At 35.1% G+C, this 26,675-nt stretch overlaps 2 protein-coding genes across 8 annotated transcripts; both read right to left on the bottom strand.

Annotated features, from left to right (window-relative positions):
- Positions 1-1,422: 1,422 nt before the first annotated feature.
- LOC149840711 (cytochrome b-c1 complex subunit 9, mitochondrial-like) lies at positions 1,423-10,608 on the bottom strand. Its single transcript, XM_090003277.1, has 3 exons — positions 10,369-10,608; positions 8,301-8,348; positions 1,423-1,735 (listed from the first exon to the last, which is right to left on the bottom strand). The coding sequence occupies exons 1-3, from the start codon at positions 10,459-10,461 to the stop codon at positions 1,685-1,687; spliced, it is 192 nt and encodes a 63-aa protein (XP_089859403.1). The 5' UTR covers positions 10,462-10,608; the 3' UTR covers positions 1,423-1,684.
- Positions 10,609-14,007: 3,399 nt separating this feature from the next.
- Positions 14,008-24,287, bottom strand: LOC149840710 (uncharacterized). 7 transcript variants are annotated; one of them, XM_090003271.1, is made up of 4 exons: positions 24,049-24,287; positions 23,719-23,944; positions 16,123-17,022; positions 14,008-14,321 (listed from the first exon to the last, which is right to left on the bottom strand). In XM_090003271.1, the coding sequence occupies exons 3-4, from the start codon at positions 16,933-16,935 to the stop codon at positions 14,103-14,105; spliced, it is 1,032 nt and encodes a 343-aa protein (XP_089859397.1). In that variant the 5' UTR covers positions 16,936-17,022; positions 23,719-23,944; positions 24,049-24,287; the 3' UTR covers positions 14,008-14,102. The 7 variants fall into 7 exon arrangements, with proteins under 7 accessions (XP_089859397.1, XP_089859400.1, XP_089859399.1 ...); XM_090003274.1 differs by having other exon boundaries at positions 16,123-17,045; positions 23,719-24,287; XM_090003273.1 differs by having other exon boundaries at positions 16,123-17,035; positions 23,719-24,287.
- Between the last annotated feature and the right edge of the window lie 2,388 nt (positions 24,288-26,675).

Below are 26,675 nucleotides of genomic sequence, written 5' to 3'. Positions count from 1 at the left end.
AAGTATGTTACTATACATGTAAAAGTATATTAGTTGTTTGCTAATGATATTTTTTTCATAATGATGTAACAAACAATAAGAATCATATAAACTCATTTTATAAGAAAATGAAAAACGATGCAGAGAAGAAGGCAAAAAAGCATAAAGAACCACAACATAAAACATAATGTAGCAATGTCATGACGGAGGATTTGGAGCTGTGGGCAAATATAGGGATTATAAGTTGATTAATATTGTAATTTATGAAATATCAAACTTTAAATATGTAAATTATGAGTTTAAATTTATGTTTTAAATATTTCATATTTAACTAGGCCAAAACCAGGTTTAATGTTCTGGGAATTTTGAATGTTTAAAAAAGATATATGCAAAACATAAAAAATTAGCATATTTAAGTTAAAATTACATATATTTGTTGAAAAAATCCTAATTTATTTTATGTTGGCAAAACTTTTTTACAGTGTTTCCCGTTCGTGCAATTCTTTGTTGTGAAACATTTAGGTTAAAACCATATATCTTGTGTTGAAATTGCATATTAGAAAAAATATTTTGTGTTGTTTTGCAAAAGTCTCAAATTTCTTTTGTTTACGTATATTCATCATTGCTCGTAAAATAAATTTGCAAATTTGCATAATTGCATATCGGTTGTTGACATCAATTAAGAGAAAAATCACATTTTATTTGTTGCAAAAGTTCTCAATTCACAATACTTTTTCATGTGTTCCCCGTCCTCGCAACTCTTTGTTGAAAAACATTTAAGTTAAAACCGCATCTCTTTTTGTGCAAGTCCCAAATTTCTTTTTGTTCACATATGTTCGTCATTGTTCACGAAACTCACGTCTTTGTGTCAGTGAAAACATTAATTGCAACAAAAATGCCCAATTTACTCAGGCTTTAAAAGATATCATAACGCATGTTTTTTGAAAGGCTTTATTGTTCTGAAACACGAGGGTACTTTAGTAATTTAACATGATGCACATTGTCACTAAATACAACAAATAACTAGTTATCAGATTTGAGTTATAGGTTCGGGTTTTGTTGGGTCAAAAACTGAAACCCCAAACCCCCATCTATATAATCTATGGAGTTTAATTTTACTAAAAATACAAATATAACATTTGGTTCAAACAGGATAGAGTCAGATATCCAACAAAATCATAACTCAAACCCGACTTGCACATTACTTGGGTCGGGTTCAATAATATTCAGGTTGGCATCTTTTATGCCCATACCCAGGAATTCGGGTTGAGTCGAGTCAGAATACCCAATACAAACCGAACCCATTGACCTATTCCTGGTTGGCTATTTAGTTTGAATTCAAAATGTAACTTCATAAATTTATGTTACTCAAACCTATTCCACAAGACACCAACTTGGCCGTGTCCCTGGTGATATGAACCGAACACGAGCTGACACAACCCGGACACATACTTGCATTATTTTATTGATCATAAGCAGTATCCAGCATATAAGCTACAGAGTTTCCTGAACTTTGCTAGCTAATATGCATAACAGAGCATGCACGACCACAGTGGATCATAATAGCAGAAGACCAGCACAAATTCAGTAACTGTATCTTGTCATGTTCACCAAAGCACTGAGTCACGTTGTATCGGTCAAAAAATTATTTGTTCCAAAAATAGCAGAGTGCGCTGAGAGAGAGAGAGAGAGAGAGAGAGAGAGATCATCCTTCACTTTGTCTGGTCCCTAACACTGGGATGTCCTCAAACCTCTTCTGCAAATGGAAAAGTGAGCTCGTGTGAGTTTAGCTCAAGAAAGAAAAATGTTAAAAAAGAGGCAAACAGAAATATACTGGAGCAAACAATACACGAATGACACTGAACACAACATGAGGATAGCACAACCCATGGTTACCAGGAAATGAAATGGATACTAGAAGCGATGCATGAAGCTGAAGCTAAGAAACAAGTGTTAGAAAGTAGTATGAATCAGGAAGCGAGATATAGTTATGAAGCAATTATGCAAGTGCATAAAAAATAAAAAGGAAACACAAAAAGCAATATGAAGCACGAACAGCAGTAAATAATAAACACAAATATAAAACAATATTAAAACCAACACCCTAGCTTGTTATACAAGAATATATATTTTTAATATGAAAAACATAGGAAGTGAGGGGACAGCGAGTAGGAAGTGACAAGAAGCGAGAGGAAAACATTAAGTGAAAGGGAATTGATTTGAGAAACGAAGAGGAAACGGGTCTCCCACTAAAGGGAATAAAGTTTTCCATGTTCTGGAAGTGGATTTCCCAAAGCTTTCCCTCCTTTCGAGGAAGCGAGGAGTTTCCCGCTTCCAAAGCAAGTTTTCAGAAAAGAGAGTTCCCCAATAAAGCAAGAAGCTTCCGGTGACTATGGTACAACCACCGGTTTAAAGGGAATGACACTTACATATACTTGGTCAGGCTCAACCACGAATTCCATATGAGCCTTATTATGCAATCGATGCCAGGACCAATTTCACATATGCACAGTACAGGATCATTTCTCAACAAAGAAAATGATCACTACAAAATCAGGACAACAGTATCTTTTGGCGACCTCCATTGAGGGAACACTTTGTGTGGAATGTCAAAGCATCAACAATGAGGCAATTGATGTAAAACTACACTAACAAGAACAGGGGCGAAGGAACAGAGTATGTCTCACAACTGACCTAGTTTGTTGTTCTAGTTCCACCATTGAAGGCACACGTTGTGGTTTGTCATGCCAGACCAACAACCCTACTAGTTATGTTTCGAAGCAAATTTAAGCTCATTCAAGTAACTACCTAAGCTTTATTTAGCATGTGTTAAAGGTCAGACTGAATGCGATACAACCTAATGAAAACTAGTTATAAATTTCATGCGATAAATAACCTGGAAAATAAAATAACAAATGGAACAGTTCAAGAAATACCACAACTGTTCGGCTCAGATAAATTCCACAACTTTTGCATGAAACTTGCTACATCTTCCAAATAGAAGGCTGAATGTGGTACAACCCTACCAGTTATATTAGAAGCAAATTTATGCTCATTCAGGTAACTAGCTAAGCTTTATTTAGCGTGTGTTAAAGGTCAGACTAATGTGGTACAACTTAATGAAAACTAGTTATAAATTTCATGTGATATAACCTGGAAAATAAAAACAAAAATGACAAATGGAGCAGTTGAAGAAGCACCGCAATTGTTTGGTTCGGATAAATTCCAAAACTTTTGCATGAAACCCATCTTTGCTACATCTGCCAAATAGAAGGCTGAGTAGCTAACCTCCAACTTTCTTCAGAATAATGGCCTCAGCAAATGTGGCAATTCAAAATTCCCAAGCAAAAGAAGACAAAACAGACAGAAGACAATGATAGGAGAAGCCTGTGTTCCAAAGGTCAAGATTGGGTGGCATTCCAAGTTGCTTTATAAATTATTTCCTTACAAGAGAAAGAAAGTCATAGATAGGCTGCTGCGCAAGCCAAGGTTGCAAGAGCACCGGCAATCCAGGTTGTAAGAAAAGGAAGAAGAACCAAGAAGCATGGCAGGAAATAGAAGTAAAGTCTCCAATCACTGAAAAACAAAGAGCACAAGCTAATAGAATACACATGGAATATAAAGAATTTTTATATGCTTTTCTGACTGCACAATAAAATTGGTATAATGTAAAAAGTCTATGAGATACAAAGATGAAAACCAGCATGAATGTCTTAAATTCAAGCAACAATCATTATTTATTAGTACCAAAGTAGCAAAAAACAGATAACTTTTGCATAAAAAGCTATAAACTTAGCAAAAAACAGAATTTTCGCATAAAAATTTATAAACTATACACATAAATACATAAGTGCGTACATGTTCTTGCGATGAAAAGAAAACTTTTGGAACACTTTTTGGCTTATTCTTTTCAAGGAGTCACCCAAAAGACCTTTGAGTTTTATAAAAATAAATCCATCTTTTTTCATTTTAAAGAAATTATAGAAAATGAGTCAATAGTGATCTCTTAAACCCAATAAAAGTAGGGTTTTGTTCCCTTCCCATGGAATCACAATTTCCTTGTGGAAGTGTGCTTTAAAAGCTACATTTGAGAAGGCACCAGAGGGAGTTGGAGAGTTGGAAAGTGCATTCCTTGAATTGACAAATACCTCTTAAAGCAGGCATTGCCAATTCTGTTTAACAAAAGAGAAGCCTAAGCTACCTCTTATACAAAAAAAAACATAGAGAGACTTTAACCCAACTTTATCACAAATCCTCAACTTCGAATTCAACTGTCAGCTCCCATAAAGACAATTTCCATGTCAAAAGCATGCCTCCCAGGAAATAGTAAGGAAGCTTTGAATGACCTAGCTTCCAGTTTCCAAAGCAGCATCACAATAAGCAAGCTTCAAGATATCTAAGACCTAACTGCCACCACGCTTGAAACTATTCTTCTAGAAGAAAACCATCAATTACGGCTGGATTTTGAAAAGGGCCAATTTAACTCCAAGGGTACAGGTGAGGGATGAATAACAGCAAGATAATCAAAGAGAAACATACAATTTGGAATAATGAGAGTGAGGAAACAGAAAATATGCCAAGCAACTATCAGCAAAAGATTGCAAAGTAAGAGATCATGTAGAACAAAAAGGTGAAAGATATGACCATAGCATTTATCAGGCTATTGTTAACATAAGGAATTTAAGTAGAAATTTTCAGTAATTATGCACAAAAGAGAAAAAATGTGCACAAGTTTGATTCAATTCTGTACTGAAAGAACCCTTGCATACAAAGAAAAACCTACAATTTTCTTTCTTCGAAGAGTATGCCAAATAAATCCACATCAAACCCATAAGATTGAATAATAGCCAAACCGTCAGGCCACAAGCAATTTCATGAAGATCTTAAAATACTTTTCATTCAAGACCCTTGCATCAGAAACTAAGTGTTCTATAAATGTGTCATTATGGCCAAACATGGAAGATAGTTCCTGAATTTTGTACACATTTAATGCCAAAATCTTCTCCTAGTTGCAGTAATTTTGTCAAAAAAAAAAAATGAAAACACAGATCCAAGGGTTTCATACTGGTTTTGTTCACTAAAAGTAATAAACATCATAAAAATGATAACAATAACATGAATCATCATTACCATCATCAAGTCTTAGCCCAACTACATGGAGTTAGCTCTATGAGTCCTGTTCTCCATACCTTGCTCTCTAATTTACATTCCTTCTCACATACATCTTTTGAGTCTTTAGTCTTTATCAATCTTTCCTTTTTCTTAATATCATGTCTTGCTAAATGCTAACCTTTCTGATCAATGCTATGACAATTCTTCATATAACATGGCTACCTAACCGACTCCCGTTATTGTCAATTTCTTTCTCATTGGTACAACTCATAAGCATCTTTAATTAATTTATTTGTAATATTTTTATTCAAATATACCCCTTTAACATACATATTTCTGCAACATGAACTCTTGCTTACATACTCCACAAGCTTGTGCTTGTCTCTACATCGTCCAGCCAAGTTGTCATACAAGTGATATCTTAATTGAATACACCATCTTGTTGTATAATAAAGCCTAAGTATCAAATTTCTTTGCATTAGTATATTGCAAAGTATTCTATCTTCAACATCTATTACCGTCAACAGCCTTTACACTAAAAAAATGCACTCTTCTGAGGCATTCATCAAAATTCTAGCCTCATGCAGATTTTTTTATTTTGACTGATAAGTGTTATATCATCTACAAAGCACGCAATAAAGCATCTCATCTTCAATAAAGAATGCCACTTAATCTTTATGGACTAAAAGTTGATCTTCAACCTTAATTTGATTGTCATTTGCATGTAGTTTGATTGTCATTTGCATGTAGTTTTCACAGTAATTTCAGACCCAACATACACATATTGAATAACAATATATCTATGGGATCCCTTTCTTCCATTAATATATATACATATATAGTAGTGATGCAAAAATGCTAAATGGTTTCTTTGGCTTTTCCGGTGCTTTTTTCTTTCATGATTCCGACCCCATAATGTGTTTGGCATGGTCGATTTACTACTAATCGACATGTGGATCATGTGTTTTCAATGAAAAACAACGATATTTGGATCCAGAGGCAGAGCCAGAAATCCAAATTAGGGTGGGCACAATCGTGTGCGTGCAGCAATATTTTGAAAATATCGCGAGAAATACCGATATTTTAAGGTAGCCGATATTAAAGGTAATATCTCGCGATATTTTCAAAATATCGCAAGACAAAATATCGCGATATTATCACAATAATAACATGATATTTTGGGGGAAAAACACTTTTTTTTTAAGTTTTCATTTCCTATTTTTTTGTTTCTTTTATATTTTAAAACCTTAAAAACATGTTTCTTTATATTTTTGGAAGAAAAACAATGCAAAAAATATTATTTTCTTAGCTGTTTTGTTATTATTTATATTTTTTTCAATTTTTAAACTCCTAAGATATTCCCGAGATTTATCAACTTTTGAAAATCTCTATGAGAATTAACGATAAAGTGACTATGATATATATATATATATATATATATATATATATATATATATAGAGAGAGAGAGAGAGAGAGGCACAACATTCAGGTCCGGGTGGGTACTGCCTACCTTGACCCTGAACGCCTTATTGGGGAATTTGGGGATTTCAGGGTCAGGGTGGGCACTAGCCCACCCTGGCCAGTATGTGGCTCCGCCACTGTTTGGGGGCTCAAGAATTTACAAAGACTTTAGACCTTTGATTTTTCGAACCTTATAAAAACCCACCGATGTGTCGGAATCAAACGCTCCACGAGTTGAACCCTATAAAATCAAGTATTTAGATCACATCTGTACAGTCAGATTTTAAAAATGAAATAAAAAAAACACGAAAAACACATTTAGCATATTTTTAGTTGATTTAGGCTTTGTTATCAACTTTCTCAGAATCAACCAAACAAATCTCAGTTCCTTTTAAAGTTGCTCTTTAACATGAAGCGAGATTAGCTTTCAGAAACCTATGTTGTTCTACTGCTTTTCCAAAAACTTCATAACATGATTCGGAAGTTCCACACAATGATGGTTAGCAGAACTGTATATATCCTCTGATATTGCATATAGGAACCAAAATTTTCTTCCAACAATTGAAAGTTTTTCAGCTTGGACATATATTGCTGAATATTTTCATGAACCACCATTTTGTTTCTATCTTGCCTACTGAAACCCAAAATTTTATATCATTATACCTTATGCCCACCCTATTTTCTTGATATTTACTGTTGTGATTTCAACCTCAACAAGACAGTCTATCCATCATTTCCTAATTACTAATCAGGCTTTCTTTGGTCTACTTCATTCCTTCATCTATATTTAACAAGTTATATTATATTTAACCAAGAATCTTCCATCTTCATTTAAGTACGCATTACATGGTCTAGACTTTTTGTGTTTTTCTCTAGTCTTACTTTGTTTTACACCTTTTATTTTTAAATGAGTATATAACCTGTCATATGCACTTTTTTCTTTTTTTTTTGCCCCCCTTGTATGTTTCTAAATATTGTCATGTTTTTTGTTGTTGCAATTTTTTAACACATACCTTTTTTCCTTGACAGATTTTTTTTTTCACTCCACTACCAAGTCTGCTTCGTATATATGACCCTTTCCTTTGCATATATTTTTATATTCTCTAACCACATTTGTCACACAATAGAGAGATGAATGATTAAAATACATATTGCTTTGGTGGCTACATTCTCAATCTATTTGATAACTCAATTCAGAAATCAAGACCTGTTGGTAGAACGGTTCCTACTTAGTGTCAAGCATTTAGAAAATAAACAGATAGTTTCTAAGAATATTGGATGCAAACCTCCTAATAGTGGTCTTATCAACATACATATATAATATATACAAAGCTTCCCGTTATCTTGTTGTTCATCGTGAACTACAATTTATGAAACCTATAAATGCTGCCGGAAAATAAAAAGCCACCATTTCAAAAAGCTTTCAGCTCAACCTCAGCCACAAACATCCCCTCAATGAGCTCAACGCCTCATGGAATTTTGATATCATTGCATCTAAAATACATGCATAACATAGATCACAATGCTAGCCCCATATAAAGGGCCAACTTTCTACAACTAATAACTTTACAAATATAAGAATATACATAGGTGCGTACACAATTACATAGACATACATGTGTGTGTGAATTATGTATGTTTGAAAGTATGACACACTTCCAATAGCTACAGGTACAACATTCTTAAAAGAATATTCATGATTTTCACCAGCATGCAGAACATATGCATGGAGAGAGAGAGAGAGTACCCCAACATTGTTGTATTCCCACAACTTGTGGACTCCATAGTCCACAGCCTGCACGAGGGGAAACAATGTAAATTAGCCATGCATGTTCTGCAGGTAAAAACTAAAACAAGCATTCTGCAAGTAGGCAAAAACTGTAGTTTGCCATTGGTACAAGGATATATGACTAGCATAACCCACATACTGTTAATTGATTTTATAAGTCAATGTTAGGGCAATACGTATATGGAAGGAAAACAGAATTTACGTATACAGATGCATTTACAAATGCAATCAATAATTATACAGCACAATGTACAGCAATGAATCAAGACCTACGCTTAATAACAACTGAAAAATAGAAATAAAGGATAAAGTGAAAGTTTTCTGACACATAGGCAGTAGAATCAAAATGTGGATTTCACAGAAGAAAATAAAAAACTGGGGGCAAATTAAACCATGTATAATTGTATAAATAGGATGACCATATTTGTATTCATGAGGTTAAAAATCAACAACAATATGGCTTCCTTTGAGAGAACGAGTATTCAACAGAAATTAAGCATTATCCTAACAAACATATAGATGAGTAAGATCAAACATATGAAGGTGATATGCATAAATGTGAACAAAATGTTAGAGCAGTGACTATTACCTTTGTTGCCCTTTATTTAGGGTGTGTTTGCATTTACATTTGACTGGGGAAATGTGACTTCATAATGGCGTGGTGTGAATTCACATGTCCAAATGGGAAAGCGAAAATAAGTGGACTCCACTTGTTTTCAAGAATTAAAATTATCATCAATATGGATGGTAATCTGATGGCCCTTTTTGGGGAATCAGAGAAAATCATAGAACTCAAATCCTCAAGAAACACACCCCAACAACAGTAATGTGAGGCTCAAAGAGAATCCTCAATCCTGAGAATTCTTCCAGACGTATCCAAACACACCCTCATGTTATGAATGGAATCTCATATCTTCTATTGGTATAATCACGGTGGCTCTTGTCAAAACATTGAAACAGAATGCTATCTTTACAGCAGGACACTTTTAGAGATTACTGCGTGCACCACATACGAAGAATGTGACTAATGACCATTTTCCATGTTTTGGTAAGAGGCAGCTACTTTTGCAGTGAAACGTTTCGGGTAGCTCTTGGCAATCCAGGTAGTGTATCATACGATCTACGTTACACCCTGAAACTAATTTGAGGAGTATATTGTACTGAACTCCTTGGTTTGAAGTCTCACATCAGATGATACTTTACAATTTCCAACCATGTTCACCAAGACCCCTCCAAAAAACCTTCTTGACAAGGAAACTACCAACAGGATTTGTTCCTACTTTATGACCTAAAATCTGACATATTGGAATTAGAAAAGGCAGCACATAACAATTAGAAAATTAAAAAAAAGGGGGGAATTGCAAAGACTTGAACTTCACGTTTAGCAATAAGAATATTTAAAAGAGAAGTTGTGATTTGGTTTCCAAGTTGTCCAATGAACTTTTTATTTGATCTGTCAAACAGAACCCATCATGAAGATGTTGGAAATGCTTTCCCAATTATTCCAGCTATGCAAAGAATAAAAGATAGAAGAAAAATAAAAACATTTATAAAATTCAATTTAAAAAATAGACCCCCCAAAAAACAAATACAAGGGGACGAATGAGGTAGCTGGATGACGAGGTCGCACTACCATAACCGAGGGGTCTCAGGATCGAATCCCATGTAGGTCAACGTGTGAAACTGCAAGACATCTCCGATTTATCCATCAGGTAGCTCGGACGCAACCGCTTATCCATAAAGCTGAAATAATCCAAGAAAAAAAATGCCATCCATCCCCAACAACAAAAGTTCCCAACTTATCCGGACTTCTGGATAAGTGGGTGCATCCAAACATCCCCTTACAGCGAAAACTGAGAAAAGAAGAATTTAACCTTCCGAAACGGAAAAGGAAACCGATACAAAACTAAAATATTTTTCAGAAAATACAAAAACTAAAATAAGAACCCCACACACAGCAAAATCGAAACCGTCTGATCAAATCCATCAAACCACGAACCTTGAGTGAGAGAGAGAGAGAGATTACCCGTTCGCCGAAGAAGGCGCCGGCGACGATGAAGGTGACGTAGACGGAGTTCCGGCGCATGAGGAGCCGATAGATCCCCTCGTACAAACCCATCGTCTCTAGGGAAAGGAGAGACTGAGGCAACCCAACCGAATATCCTAGGATTTCTCTTCTCCTTCCGAAGAGCGGGTTGAGAAATTGCTGGTTCACCTCTGAATGATGAAGTTGGAATTTTTTTCCTCAGCACCCTTTTTGCAGGGAGAGACGATCCCTCGTGCAATTTGCGTTCGTAAAATACGAAAATTACTTTCATGTCGCTACGTGTTTTTTTAAAGGCAAGCTGGGGGTTGGGCAGACCCACCAGTTAAACTGTAACATGGAGTTTTGAACCCTCGCCGAAACTAGGAAAACCCAGGGTGGAGCTCCACGATCACCGTGCCTTATATGGTCCACCTACGAAAGTTATGGACATACCCGTGGGTCAGTGGGGTTTGACCCGGTGTCTTCAACTCAACACTCTCACAACCACCCTGCTGCCCACGTGGGCAATCCCCACGGTAGTCAACATTGCGTCGTTATTGGAACAGTGAAATTGGTGATTAGTAGGCTGAAGTAAAAAAAATGAATCCCTATAATATCAGAATTAGAAAATATAAGAACCGTCATATGCTGGGCATTTTCAACTTTTCTTTTTCAAATCGAACCATATAAATGTGTTCGGAATGACAAATTTGCTACGAATCAACTGCTGAATTTTGTATTTTGGATGAAAAATGTGATTTTTGAAACCTTGAATATTTGTGAAGATTATAAGCTGTTGACTTTAAAGCCTTAAAAATTATTGGTGATGCATCATAATCAGATGATTAAGAGCTGGCCCATATAAAATCAAACAGGTAGGTTACAATTGTATTGTTAGATTTAAGAGTTAATAACAAAAAACCCATTAAAAATCACAGTTCAAATGGTAGCTCTCATATATTAGTAACTCGAATATAAGTATATATAAATTTATATTTGCTACAGTTGATTGTAACTCGGATATAAGTATGTCCTTGAATTTGGTTGTTTATATCTTGTGTATCTTGCATTATAAAAATGACTATATAACATTTGTATAAGTTTTAAGTTTTTTTTACATTGTCAATAACTTATTCCATTTTATTTTTTGTAATTTTATTTCGATAGCTTATATTGTGTCTCCTTTTCACACGTCTTATTCTTTATTTTATTAATGTAAAAAAATTATTTATTTATTTATTATAAAGAGATTGATATCGAAGTAACACTTACATCAACACATACTAAACAAACATAGCACACATTAGGTACTAGGTGATCTGACCTACTATGGAAGCTGGAAGATGCTTGACATGTGGATAGATAGGAAACCTCCTCTATGGCCAAAAGTATAAGTGTCTAACATATTTCTAAAAAGTATAGTATAAGTAAGCAGAAGCCAATAAATCTGCATTCAAATAAGAAACAACAAACACCTACAATGATATTAAAAATAGTTGTCATTACTACATAAAAGGTTGACAAAGTAGTGGCTAAAATCTTGTCTCTTATCCCAAAAGCATATAAAGAAGAAGATTCATGAGTACAGTCACTAGTCACTGATGAAGAAGTTAAATGAGCCATATAATTCATCTAATAAAAATAACATGAAAGAAAATGTCATCTATTATAGTTTTTATATATTCAATTAATACAACTACCTACAATAACTACTATGAAAACCAATAAACTACAATAACCTTAGTACCTCTATTGAATGTTTGTTCATAGTTAACCCCAACTCTATTACACTAATTGAAAATTGAATGTGTGCATAAGCAAACATAAATATAAAAAACTAGCAACATAAAACCATTAAATATTAAATAAAAACTAACAAAAAACATAAATTGTCTACAACACTAACAAATATATATTTATGAAAAACCCTAAGCATAGTCAACCTTAAAAAAAAATTTCAATGTCAAATATTAAATAAAACATAGACAAACATACATAAATCATTCACAACAACAATCAAACACAAATAAAAGACTATTAATTATATACATATATCTACAAAAAAACTTAAAATACAACTATATATATATGTGAAACTCACCTTTTGACCTAATCAGAAGACATGAAAGTTAAAAAAAAAATATCGCAACCTCGTTGAAATGCTGCAAAATGAATTTTGCAAGAATCATCATAAATGAGAGCAAGAAAAGTGCTATAATTCTAAAGAGAAAAGGGTTAAAGTTATAATGAAAAACAAATAGTAAAAAAAAAATACAAAGACTTTATATATGAATCAAAAAGCATGTGAAAGTAAGAATATTTGCAATACATTTGCCGACATACGTCAAAAGTATTTAGTTAAAAGAGATCCACACTTTTATGGACATTCACAAACATGATTTGCAAAAGTCTTATTACATTTGCAAATATATGTCAAAAAATATAGTTAATGAAGATCCGCACAGTTTGAAGACATTCACGTAAATTATTTGTGAAGAGCATGGCATATTTAGGAATGTACATTAAGAGTGTTTAGTTACAAGAAGTTTGCAAATTTTGAACATTCACAAACATAATTTTTGAAGCAATACTTGCAAACATACTTTGTAAAAAAAAGATAAAAGTTATTCACGCAGTTTGAAGACATTTGCACAAATTATTTGTGAAGATCCTGCTATATTGGAGGTGTTCAGTTAAAAGAGACTCCAAACATTTTTGGGAACACACAAATATGATCGTACGTCAGAAGCATTTAGCTAAGTTCACATATTTTGAGTGACAATTTACATTTTTTTTTGCTACGATCGTACCACATTTGTAAAAGGCCAGAAATGTCGTACAATGTCAAGAATAAGAGGGAGATTTCCACAAATTAAAGGCATTTAAAAAAAAATGCACCACTTTACAAGGACATTATGATCAATTTTCGTATGTTTAAAACAAAATTGAGGAAACTCTCCATTAGGCAGGAAGGACCTCAAGGGTTTTTCCAACCAGAGGGAGGCAAGCCAATGTGTCATAAGTGATTTGGTGGGGGGAGGGTTGGTTCCCTTGGATTATCCAAAAAATAAAATAAAAACATTGAAAAATTCATTTCAAAGATGTGAAATCCTTGACGTCAACTTGCAAAGATAGCTTACATCAAATCAATCTCATTCATCCCCTATGTCATCCTTACCTTCGTACCCCTCCTTGGGATTTCATTGATCACGTTGTTTTGAACAAATCGGACTCTGTGAGCTCTAATTCATTTAGTGAAAATCAGCATATAAATTGCCCAAATCTGACTTGTCTGTTGGATTTTTTTGGTGATTAAAAAATCTAACGGTTGACAAAACACAATTTTATGATTTAAAAATCATAATTTTCATAAAAATATGATCAAAGGGTCGATTCTTATTAAATTGACCATGCCAAATCCATCTATAAAGTTAGATTTTGATCAAAACAACCTGTAGCATAAACATAATATTTAAAAGGGGTATGAAGACGGTGGATGACATAGAGGGCGACTGGAACCCAGCTCAGCTTACATACATATACCATGGCCAAGCATCTCCACTTAAACAAAGTAAATGATTGTGTGTGTGTGTGTGTGTGTGTGTGTGAGAGAGAGAGAGAGAGAGAGAGAGAGAGAGAGAGAGAGAGAGAGATTCATATTCACACCTACATCCTCATGACCAAGATAGGTATCAAAGAGAGTACATTTGATATTGTTTAAAGATGATTCATGCCTACTTAACTCCAACCACATACTTGAGGTACTGAAGCTTATCGTTCACATCCTTGAGATCAGGGGATTCCCCAAAAGAAGATGCTGGCTCTACTCCGGTGAAGACGTAGAGCGCCCTGAGCTCCTCTAGGAAGGATGCCTGCAAAGCCTCCTTGTACCCAACAATTACCCGCAAGGCCTCAATCTCCTTCCATATTCTGTCCTCCTCATAGACTTCATGCTGAAGAAAAGATATCAACGTAAAGCAGTGAAAACAAATCACAAAACATACACAACACTAATTTTTTTCTGTGATGATCCAAGGGGAAAACCGCCAAATCACTGACCGCACATTGGCTGGCCTCCTGTTGGTAAAACCCTTGAGTGCACCCCCCCCCCCGGCCACTGGGATTGACCGAGGGATGCCAACAAGACATACATACAGCAATAATTTGTACAAATCACAAAGAAATGCACATAATTCAACATAACACCAGCTGGTTTAGACAAGGACCCAGTCTGGTTATGCACAAACAAGGAAACCTTGCAACTACCTCGGTAAAGTTTGGTTTCAGTTACATGCACAATCATTGAAAATGGGAATTGCAGTTTAATCTCAGTGCACACGGATGTTCACATATTTCTGGTGCATACGATAGAGTTCCATTCTCTCTCTCTCATAAGTAAAGCTTTGGTGCTAATGAATGGAGGTAAGAACCAGTGATCGAGACAGAGCATTTTACAACGTACTGGAGCTACACAAGCTACACAAAACACAGAAAACCGCATAGCGATTTTTTGACAGAGAAAATCACACTGATTTTTTGTGTAACACAGAAAATAGCTGCGTACTTTGTAAAGTACTCAGGCCTGATCAGTAGATCTGCTCTATAATGAAGATAAAGACCTATTGACACCTTTTCATATCCTTTCATATTTTTTTGTAGATCAGACCTTATGGATGTGATCCACAATGTTTGGTTAGTAAAAAATGGATGTTGAATCATGTGATAATGACAAGTAGGATTTTCAAAGGCTTCAGAAATTAACCACCTACAATGTAACAAAGTTTTGCGACTCAAAAAATCATATTTTTACTTTGAAAATTTAATCACAATCCAAATCCCAAGGCCTGACCCTTAGTCCACAAACCATGCCGAACACACCCACGTGGTCAGATTGAGCCGAGCCGATACAACTTGCACCTAAGATTTCCAGCTCAATAGTTCTGTATCTTCATTAGCATCAGTTTTTCCTGGTGCAACAGACTAAGGTGATGCATGTGTTCTCCTTGTCACTGTTTTCTTATTCTTATATATATATATATATATATATATATATATATATATATATATATATATATATATATATATAGAGAGAGAGAGAGAGAGAGAGAGAGAGAGGTGGTAGTTGCTAACCACCAGCTAACCGAGTTTTTGAAGAGGGGTTTTTCATGTTTTCCTTAAATCCGACCCTACAGATGTGTTCAACATGGTCAATTTACTAGGGAATGACACTTAAATCATGTTTTTTTGATAGAAAAACATGATTTTTAAGCCTTGAATATTTATGCAAACCTTAGACCGTCGATTTTTAAACCTTATAAAAACATACCTGCGTATCGGAATCAGATGATCCAAGAGGTGATTCCTATAAAATCAAGCATGTAAAACACATTTGTATGGTTAGATTTAAGAAAAACATGGAAAAAACCTTTCAAAAGTCCGGTTACCTGGTGGTTAGCTAGAAAAGTGGTTATCCTTCTCTCTCTCTCAATCTTATATATATATATATATATATAAGAAGAACAGTTACAGGGAGAACACATGCATCACCTTAGTCTATTGCACCAGGAAAAACTGAAAAGACAGCATTTATTAGCAAGAAAACCAACTTGAAAAACATGAATAACACTATGTTCAAAAGGTAACAGTACAATTCACAAAAAATAAAGAAATTCTGCAAGAAAAAGCAAAAAAAAAAAACTCTTATGCTAGTGTGGATTGGCATGCTGAAAGGGATAATATAACTAAAATCATTACCTCATCCGCCCTATCTGTGCTCATGTCATTCCTTTCCACAGGAACCTCTACTGTAAGTGAGGAATAGATTGACGCTGGAGTCACTGCCGTGTCAGTCAAATCTTCAAAGGATGAAGCAGGTGGAGCTGAATAACCTGCCGTGCCAGGTGAAGATGCAGGTTCATCCTCATGGGTCATGCCCAATGAAAGGGGCAGCTGTGAATCTTCATCAGGAAAATTCCTTCCTGCCATCTGCTCAACAATTTCCATTTCCCAGCTCAAACTTTTTCCTTCACTATCAGTTGTTTCCTGCTCAGTCTCCTCATCCACTCTCCCTGACTCTTTAGCACCTCTCTTATCAAACACTTCCGCCCTTCCTTCCTCTGCTACTCTGTCAGCTGCCATTCCAGCTGCCTCTTCAATATTGATTTCTTGGATAACTTTGGGATTCCCTTTGACTGACTGAAACATTTCATCATCTACAGATTCAATATCAACCCTTTCTTTGTCATTTTTGCTTTTGATCTCCCTCTCCATTTCTCCTGGCACATATTCTAATCTATCATTTTCATCAGTATTAGCTTCAAATCTTTGGATCATACGGTCCATGTAATTACCGCTTTGTCCGGCCAAAAGCCGAGGTCTCCTAATTAACAACAATTTCATGACCTTTCCTGTACAAGCATATCCCATGAACACAAGACCAAAAGGAACAGAAGCCACGAACCCCAGAGTGGAGAAAACAACCAGAGGAGGAATCACAAATGGTGCAGATGATACAACTGCACCCATTATCATGACCTTTTTCCCCCAATCCCATATCCTTTGCAACATCCTGTTAATCTGTCACTGCCCCAAGATATGTCAACTCCCTGGTCATATCAACTGCTTCCATTAAACATATGAAAGACCTGCCACTCCCTGGTCATATCAACTGCTTAAAACTAGATCATCTTTAAATCAGATATTGTTGAAAGGAGGACTACCAAGTTGCATTTTGAACTTTAAAATATTCCTTCATATGGTTAGATTAGGATTCTAAAACTGGGATACTAAAAAATCATGGGATTCTAACCAACCTTGCACGGTGGCAATATTTGGATTTTTTAGAATCCCAGATGTTTGTGGAATCCCATTTCTATAGCTAAAATCAGGATTCTTCACATCCCATGTTTCAAGAGGAATTTCAAGAACCTACAATTTCCCAAGTCAAATGCAGCTCTAGCAGAAGGATGCATGTTTTATATATAAGTTTTTTAAGTTTTGAAGGTTTTTTTTTAGAATTGAACACTTTTGAACCCGTCACATAAGTGTGGGTGCAGGTGCAATACGGGTGCTTTGAGGATGCAAAAGCGCCCATGTTACACGGGTTTGTGTGTGTGTATGTAAGATTTTGATGAACAGGACATACTGTTTGTGGCTATGTACCAAGATTTTGCCTAAATTTAAGATATAAATACTGGTTGCCAATTATTTGATCAAACGTCTAAACAGAAATTTATGTGATGAGTACAAAAAAGCCATTTATTGTGCATCATTTTAAATCTCTGTGTGTAATATCTGAATGCAGGTGCAATACGGGTGCTTTGAGGATGCAAAAGTGCCCATGTTACACGGGTTTGTGTGTGTATGCAAGATTTTTATGAATAGGACATACTGTTTGTGGCTATGTACCAAGATTTTGCCTAAATTTAAGATATAAATACTGGTTGCCAATTATTTGATCAAACGTCTAAACAGAAATTTATGTGATGAGTACAAAAAAGCCATTTATTGTGCATCATTTTAAATCTATGTGTAATATCTGAATGCTTTCTTCAAAATACTCATTCCATTTTTATATGAAATCCTTTGTGTATTGATGGGTTAAAAATTCATAACAAAATGCCATTAGTTTGAAGTTTTGAACATGTGATATGCTGCTACAAAAAAAAAGTAGAATTACGAGTATTTTGCAGAGTAGCAACCATATAGAATCATCTAATATTTCTACAAAACAAAAACCAATATGTATGTTGAAAGATCTAACATACGACGTAAAGAGTGCTGCCAACTTATTCAATAGGTCTTTAGATTGTTAGTGGATGAAAAAACACTAGTCTTAAATACTAAATCTCAATTTTCTTTGTTAGTATGCAGAATTGCTGATAAAGAATTGCTGAAAGAAAAAACTAAATTTTCTTCATTAGCATGCCAAATGAAGAATTGCAGGAAAAAAATAACTGATGACTATTACTTGTTATAGAGAAACAGAGGGATCAGAAAAATAAATTATGAACTTTTCCAAACTATTGCTGGGTTTTCTAGAAAACCTTAAGGGCACAGTCAAAAAAGAGATTATTAAAATTCTAAGATTTCTGAGTAAATTTAAAATATTTACCAAAACGAAGGACTATTAGAATTAAAGGTCCTGTGAGTTCTAGGATTTTGTGAATCCTAGAATCTCATAATCCCCTTCTTAAAATCCTACATCCAACATACACCAGGAGTAACACTGCACTTCTTTTTTCATGTGCAAAACATTCAAGTGAATATTGTTAAAATATATATATATATATATATATATACTATTTCTTTTGTTACCTTTTGTAATGCCCACGAGGGGCAATTTAGTCTTTTTCTATTATGTAAATAGACATGTCCAGTAGGAACTTTTTTTGCCCTTTTTATTTTTTCTTTTCCTTTTTTATTTTGTCATTTATGAAGGGGGCAAGAGGGTCCAACCCATAGAGTCGTTGGAACCCTCCCCAACAGTCACAAAATGTGACCATTGGGGAGCTCCCAATGACTCTATCGGAGCCCCCCTTGGTCCCATAAAGTGTATAAAAGGGGCCTTTTGTCCCCATCTCTCTTCAATGTTTTTCATAGCATTTCAATACATTATTTTTTATTTCAAGCTCTCTCTCTCTCGCATTGTGTGTGTTTGGTGCCTAGCCCTTTGTTATTGTATTTTGCCCATTAGTGGCTTCTTGTTTTTGTGCTAGTGCATTCGTTGTAGTCACTTTGTGACATTATTATTTGCACTAGTACTTCATTACATGATATGAGAAACCCTAGGTGATTGAGCACTCTTGGGACTTTCATTTATTTTTATTTTTGTGTGCTTGTATTTTGCACACTCATTGTTATCCTCTTTCCTTCCTCTCTTCTATAATGGCCAACAAAGAAAAGATTGATCTCTCATTTAAATTGAATGGGACTAACTATAGGATGTGGGCTGCCGCTATGGAAAACAACCTCAAAGGTAAGAAACTTTGGGGATTTATATGTAATACAGTTTCGGAACCTCATCTAAAGCTCACCAAGAAGAAAGAAAATGAGGAAAAAACCTTGGATGAAGAAGAAAAGGCAAAGGCCATTAATAAATATAAATCTAAAGTTAAGATTGAGAAAGTAATCATGCCAAAATATTGGCATGATTCATGAACAATGTAGAGCTCAAAAATTGTTCTAACCTAACCAAATTCAAGAAGGCAAATGAAGCATGGTTCTTCATGAAAGGTATCTACACTCAAAGAGATCTTATCCAAAAGAAGGTGAGAGCAACCAAGCAAGGAGATATAAGTATTAGAGACTACTATAACACTCTATCTCCTCTATGAGATGAACTTGCTCTCCTTGAAACTCAATGGAAAGGAAATGCTATTGCTATGAGGCAAGAACAAATGAAAAGAGGTAAATTCTTTCAATTTATTCATAGGCTTAGGCTCGAATTTGAACAACTACGAGGATCCCTATTTCATATGGCTTCAACTCCTCTTAGTGAAATTCTTGCCGACCTATGCCAAGAAGAAACGTGCTTGGCTTTAAATGCGGTATATAAAAAAGAATATTGATGAAGTAAATGCGGTATATAAACCGGGTAATAATACAAGGACATATAAGCCTCCTCATTTTTTTTAAAAATAACAACAATAGTGGTGGAAGAAAATTTGTGTGTCATCATTGTAATGAATTGGGGCATCTTAGACCCGATTGTTCTAAGAGAAAAGTGGCTTCCGTTTGAGAGAACTCAAGCAACTCAAATGGAGATTAAAAAATGGATGGAGATATCAAGGACTCCATTGCACAACTTGCGGAAGCATTTTAACAATTTGTGAGGAACAACTTTTCCACACTTTCTACTTTTGGTGCTGTGCTTTCATCAACTCCCGGTATGTCTTCTTGGATTTTTTATTCGGGTGCTTCATTTCATATGACTCTAAATGGATCACTTTTAAACAAACCAAGCACTAATTCTTTCAAATTTTTTGTTTCTACAGCTGATGGTACATCTTTGGATATCAAGGGAATATGAACTCTTGAAACCAATTTAACCAATAACAAAAAATTCTTTGTTCCAAAAATTAGAATTATTTCAAAACTTAATTTCAACCTTTTTCGGTTTCTCAAATATCCGATTTTGGTTGCAGTGTCTCTTTTTCATCTTCAAATTGTTATGTGCAGGAACTCTAGTTCGGGAAGCGGATTGGGCAAAGCCATAGAAGAGAAAACCTATACTATATGATTTTTTTGTCATTACCATCTAAGTCTTTTTGCAATCATGTTCAAACAAAAGATGTTGCCACTTGGCACAAAAGACTTGGTCATCCTAGTCTCTCTAAGATGTATCTCTTTCCTATTTTTCAGAAATTTTATAATGAAAGGGAATTTACATGCAATGATTGAATCCTTGAAAAAATGCATTCGTTCTATTTTGAACATAGCAACTTCGTTTTGAAAAGACCCTTTAAGTTAGTACATTCGAATGTATGGGGACTGACACCCATCGTATCTAAAGGAGGATATTCATATTATGTTGTCTTTATTAATGATTTCACTAGATATACTTGGGTTTACTTTCTAAAAAACAAATCCGATGTTTTTTCTACTTTTAAAGAATTCCTTATTCTTATTCAAAATATTAGACTCCAGAGGGGAATACATGTCAAAAGAATTTCAAAATTTTCTTAAACAAATTGACATTATTCATCAAAGATCTTGCCCCAAAACTCCACAACAAAATAACCTTGCCGAAAGAAAGCATAAACATCTTATTGAAATCACAAGAACTCTTTTCAACTCTAAAAATATTCCAACTTTTTTTTGGGGCCAAAGCCGCTCTTTTCGCAACATATCTTATAAATAGGATGCCATCATCATCTTTAAAAAATGTTTTCCCCTTTGAAAATTTGTTTAAAATATTTCTGGATTTCAAAAGATTAAGAATCTTTTGTTGTAAATGCTTTGTTCTCTTTCAAGAACAAGACAAACTCTCACCAAAGGCCCTTAAATGTGCTTTTATTGGTTATTGTGAAAATAAAAAAGGATATAGGTCTTGTGATGTTAAAAACATTAAACTTTATGTTTCAAGAAATGTGACTTTTCTTGAAGATCAAAATAGATTTGAACATCAAAAACCCAAGGAAGATGTTGATTATTCTTTTTTATTTGACTTACTGCTTAGAGATGACTTTAAAAAATCTAATGATACAATTTGGGATAGTAAGATTGTTTGTGATAACCATTCTCATCAAAGCGATGATTCTCCCAGTGAGAATCCTAATGATATTCGTCTATATACTCGACAGAGGGAAATGAGCATCAAAATGCTTTTGACATATATTCACAAAATCTCCCTTTAAATGATCAAGTTGAGGAATTCTTACCTCGATGATCCTCTAGGAACATTAGACCTCCTCAAAAATTTATATTGTGACTCTTTTTCTCCAAATTATAGATCTTGTCTAATCATGATCAATTCCTATAATGAGCCTTACAACTTTAAAAAAGCTAAGCAATACTCCCATTGGATAGATGCATGCACCTAGAATTAGAAGCACTCGCCGACACTTGAAAAATTGTAACTATCCCTTTAGGAAAAAGGGCTATTGGTTGTAGGTGGGTCTATAAAGTAAAGACTAAAAGTAACAGGTAATTAGAAAAGTATAAGGCTAGGTTAGTTGCTAAGGGATATGCACAAGAATATGGAGTTGATTACAAAGAAACATTTGCTCCAGTTGCAAGCATGACGAGTGTTAGAACTCTAATAGCCTTAGCATCAATCAAACAATGACCTATCTACCAACTAAATGTCAAGAATGTGTTTTTAAATGGAGATCTTTGTGAAGACGTCTATATGGATCCTCCGCCGGGTCTTAAATTGAAAAAGAAAAAACACTTAAGCTTAAAAAAACTCTTAAAACTCTTTATGGTCATAAGCAAGCTCCAAAAGCTTGGTATGACCGCTTCAGTATGATATTGGATTTACTTTTTGTTATACTGACACTACTCTTTTTGTTAAGAATGCAGGAGATCACATAACTATCTTACTTTTGTATGTTGATGATGTAATCATCATTGAGAATGATAAAAGAGACATTGAGTATATTAAAAACATTCTGAAAAACAATTTTGATCTGACCTTGGATTTCTAAGATATTTTTTAGGGATTGAAGTTGCATATTCTTCTCGAGGATATGTTCTTTCTCAAATAAAGCTTGCATAAGATATTATTGTTAAGTCCGACTTGACTTGCAAAAAGAAAGTGAAGACTCCAGAAGTAATCAATGCTAAAATGAGAACCAATGATGGACCTCCTTTGGAAGATCTCACTCCTTATCGTTAATTAATCAGATCACTAACATATTTGTCTATTACCAAGCCAGACATTGCTCATGCTGTACATAGTACAAGTCAGTTCTAGAATGCTCCTACTACTATTCACATGAAAGATGTCATGCGAACTATAACAAAAGGACTATCCTTATCCTCTTCTTCATCTGCTTATCCTGACTCTGATTAGGGCGGAAACCCCAATGATCGTATTTCTACCACATATTATTTTTTTCTTGGATAATCATTAATTTCTTGGAGATGTAAGAGGCAGCACAAGGTTTCCCTATCTTTTCCAGAAGCAGAGTATAGGGTGATGGCCACCACTTACTCATTTTAAGGAAATTATAGGTTCAGCAAATATGCTTTTGCGTGTTCAAGTATGTGTTAGTCTTATATTATCTGTATCGTATCTTTGTTAGATCTGACCCACTACAGTTCGACAGTGCATAGACATACGCCCATCCATCAGATGGGGTTCTATAAATGACCTAAATTGGGACCCAGCAGCACACCAAGTGGTATCAGAGCTCCTTGCAATGGAGCCCATAATTCGAACAAGCAACAAGTGTCATCATAACACACTTCACTGTAGGCGGTATCCAATATTCCTGCAGTGCAGCCCACGATTCCAAGAATTGCTCCAGGTGGGGCCTAAGATCTAGGAAATCAAGCTGAAGTGTGAGTCTGAAACAAGTAAGAGAATCCCTCGTATCTGCTTGCTTCAAGTAAAAGAAGCCCGAGTTTACGAGCTAAAGACTGAAAAGCGAAAAAGAGGTTGTTGATCTACACAAGTGTCCACCTTCAAGCTGAAGACCGATTCAGGACTCAAATTTCGTCTGTGAACCGTAGAAAAACATATCGGAACAGAATCCATTCTGAAGGGGGTAAATGCTAAAAAAAAATCTAATTTAAAATCAAGACACCAAAATCAAGCAATTCAAGTTCTCAGATTCTTCAGTCTACAGAAAAAATGGGAAAAAGAACCAGAAGAGTAAATGAGGCCAAATTTCTAGCTCTTACAGTCGAAAATCAGCGAAGCGCTCTGAATTCAACCGCCTCCGTCTCTCCGCAAACTCTCGAGCGATCTTCGTTGTCTTCTGCTCTCCCTCCCTAGGAACTCAAAAACCTTCCATCGGAAGCGCTCTGCGTGCTCTCGATGAGAAAGGACACAACACCGGATCCTCTCTGAACAGCACGATCGAAGTTCGAATTCATCCAAGCCGTTGAGATCGCTCCAAGCGGGTACCTAGAGATTGAATCTCAGAAGAGAAGAGCGTAGATCGAGAGGGAAGCAAATCTCAAACGCCACCGCTACAGCAAACGAGGAAAGGTAAAGGAGAAGAAGAATACGCGATCCACCGCCGATTTCACGTGCTTCCCCCATCGGAGCCGTTGATATCCCTCCGCGGAGCGTCCACAGAGAAAGAGAGAGGGAGAAGGGGGGGGCGGGGGAAGAAGACGATTTAGCGAATTCTGGAAGAAGAGAGCCATGGATGGAGGCAGAGGCGTTGGGATACGCGGCGCGTGATGGTCTCGACGTGGCTCCTGCAGAAGCACGGCCAGGTGGGTGTTGTCTCTCCTACTTTCGCCTCGCTGCCGACTTCAGTCACAGGGACACGCCTTTTTAATGGAGTGTCCTTAGGCAAACACGTAGACACGAATACAGACGGTTAGATACATAACCACGTAAACCGGGCTTTTGGAGTTTTTTTTGTTCTTTTTAAATCTGACCGTACAGATGTGTTCAAGATACTCGACTCTTGAATTGAATCATCCGAGTCTAATAAGTAGGTATGTTTTATAAGGTTTAAATAATTGACGGTTTAAGATTTTTTTTAATATTATTTAAGGTTTGAAAATTTATATTTGTTAGTAAATCGATCATGTCAAACGTAATTTTACAATCGGATTCAAGTTAAAACATGAGAAAAAAAATCCTTCAAAAGCCCAATTAATTAAAAAAATGGTTAAGCACGATGTTGTCAGTATTGGTTAGGGGTGCTAACGGGTCAGGTTTGGTTTAAACCCAGGTGAAACAAGATTTGAACCAGATTTTCAGGTATGATATCGGGTTCGGACTCGAGTCTAATCGGGTTCAATATAAGAAAAACCATACTTGGACTCGCTAAAAACTACATGAACTAAACTGGGACCATACCCAGTCATATCCTTTATCATTTTTACATTGAAAATTTACTGGTCTTAATCGAAACTCAGGTCAGGTCTCAGTTGTATAAAATTTCACAAACTATATACCCAGGTCCATGTATTAATCGGACCTTTGGGTCCGAACCCAGGTCGTAATCTGGTCTTGTTATTGATCACCATACCCGGACCCTATAAAATTTGGTTCGGGGGCCCTGAATAGTTTGTCCAACGATTCAAGTGAATCAGCCTATACCGAATCTCAAGTGAATAATTCTGAATCAGCTAAAAATTAATTTAAAAAATATTTTGTGTCAATTATAATGTGACATGTGTTAAAATCATTAAAATAATATTTTTAAAAAATTATTTTAAGCATTTTTTTATATTTATTAAAAAATAGCCGATTAAGGTTAGTATCCTGTAATTTTCTGCCGATACAGACCAATACTGACAACATTGGTTAAGCATCTCCTACCTTCTCTAAATATTATTGTATTATTTTTTAATATATTAAAGGTTTATTTTAATAAAAATATATTTTTAATATTAAAATATAAAAAAATTCATGAATAAATTTTTTAAAATGTCATGTGTTCTATGGGAACGAATAACGCAGTCGTAACTGGAAAACTCGAAAATGAAGCCTCCCTTATTATGTGGGCAGCTATACAAAAGGTGCTTTCCTCTTTTTAAGAAAGGGGTATATTAGGAAAATATCTTCAACATTCACACGTGGCTAAAAGATATGCAAGTTTTGATTTTACAATGCTCAACAGAATTTTTTTAACAAGGGTCGCAATTTTTTTAGACATCAGGTCAGGCGTTTGCTTAATCAGGTTTAGGACTCGGGTTTATCTTTCGGATGAAAGTGGCCGTAGAGGAATACAGATCCGATAAGCCAAAACTGATCGGAGATGCATTTTTCTTGTAATCTGATTCGGATGCTGACTTGGATTCTGGCTGGATCTTGAATTTAGATTTTGATTTGGATGCAAACTCTGCTACTGATCCAAATCCAATCAGATCTGATATACGTTAACAACTTCAATACAAGTGATTAAACAATCATGTGCTTATTGAAGGATGAAGATAGGTATAGTTAGTACGTGAAGCGCACAGAGATATAGTAAATTTAAATTCTTTATTTGAAATGTGAGCTAATTTAATATTATAATTCATGCATTTTCATGGTCTTTATTTGTTTGTCTTTTACTAAATCGCAGTTACAAATTACGGATGACTATTGTAGATAACCACAAAACCTAATTGGCCATTATAGTTTTCAATGACCAAAAATGTAAAATTATCGGTGGATCAGCTGATGATTTGTTTAAGAAAAAAATGAGAATGGTAATGTATTTCAAGATAAAACATTTTGATTACTATAATAATTTTCTTGTTCTATAACTAACACTGCGTTTTATGTTTCATAATAAGTTAAATTGGAAAGAAAACTAAGCTTGAAAATTAATGGTCTTTACAAGTTTTTTGTTCGCTTGAAACGCTCGAAGAAGGAATTTCGACCATATAACATGTTGAAATTCAACCTTCTTGCAAACAATATGACCGAGAAATAAAAAAAAAATGTTCATTGCAAGTTATCTTTGGAATCTCTTGACCATCTTATGCTATCAACCAGTGATATTGAGACATCTCACCCAAGGTTGCTAGACTAGAAAGCAGAAGCGAGAAACGATACGGGAAGTGGAAGCGAGAAGCGATGCATTTTAAAATGTATAGGAAGCGAGAAGCGAGGAGTAAAAAAAGGAAATATAGGAATTGAATGAAAATAAAAATGAAACAGAAATAAAAACTAAAATAAAAATAAC

The sequence above is a fragment of the Nuphar pumila genome, chromosome 4, assembly GCF_984573655.1.
Source record: "Nuphar pumila chromosome 4, dmNupPumi1.hap1.1, whole genome shotgun sequence".
Taxonomy (NCBI): Eukaryota; Viridiplantae; Streptophyta; class Magnoliopsida; order Nymphaeales; family Nymphaeaceae; genus Nuphar; species Nuphar pumila.
The sequence above is the reverse complement of the archived record's forward strand: the minus strand, read 5'-3'. Positions and strand labels throughout refer to the sequence as shown.

Coding starts and splice junctions, on each gene's coding strand:
- LOC149840711 (XM_090003277.1), bottom strand. CDS start 10,461: ATGGGTTTGTACGAGGGGATCTATCGGCTCCTCATGCGCCGGAACTCC. Junction 8,349..10,368: donor GCGCCTTCTTCGGCGAACGG/GTAATCTCTCTC, acceptor CCCCTCGTGCAG/GCTGTGGACTATGGAGTCCA. Junction 1,736..8,300: donor GGGAATACAACAATGTTGGG/GTACTCTCTCTC, acceptor TTCCATTTGCAG/AAGAGGTTTGAGGACATCCC.
- LOC149840710 (XM_090003274.1), bottom strand. CDS start 16,935: ATGTTGCAAAGGATATGGGATTGGGGGAAAAAGGTCATGATAATGGGT. Junction 14,322..16,122: donor GCACAGATAGGGCGGATGAG/GTAATGATTTTA, acceptor TCTTTTCTTCAG/CATGAAGTCTATGAGGAGGA.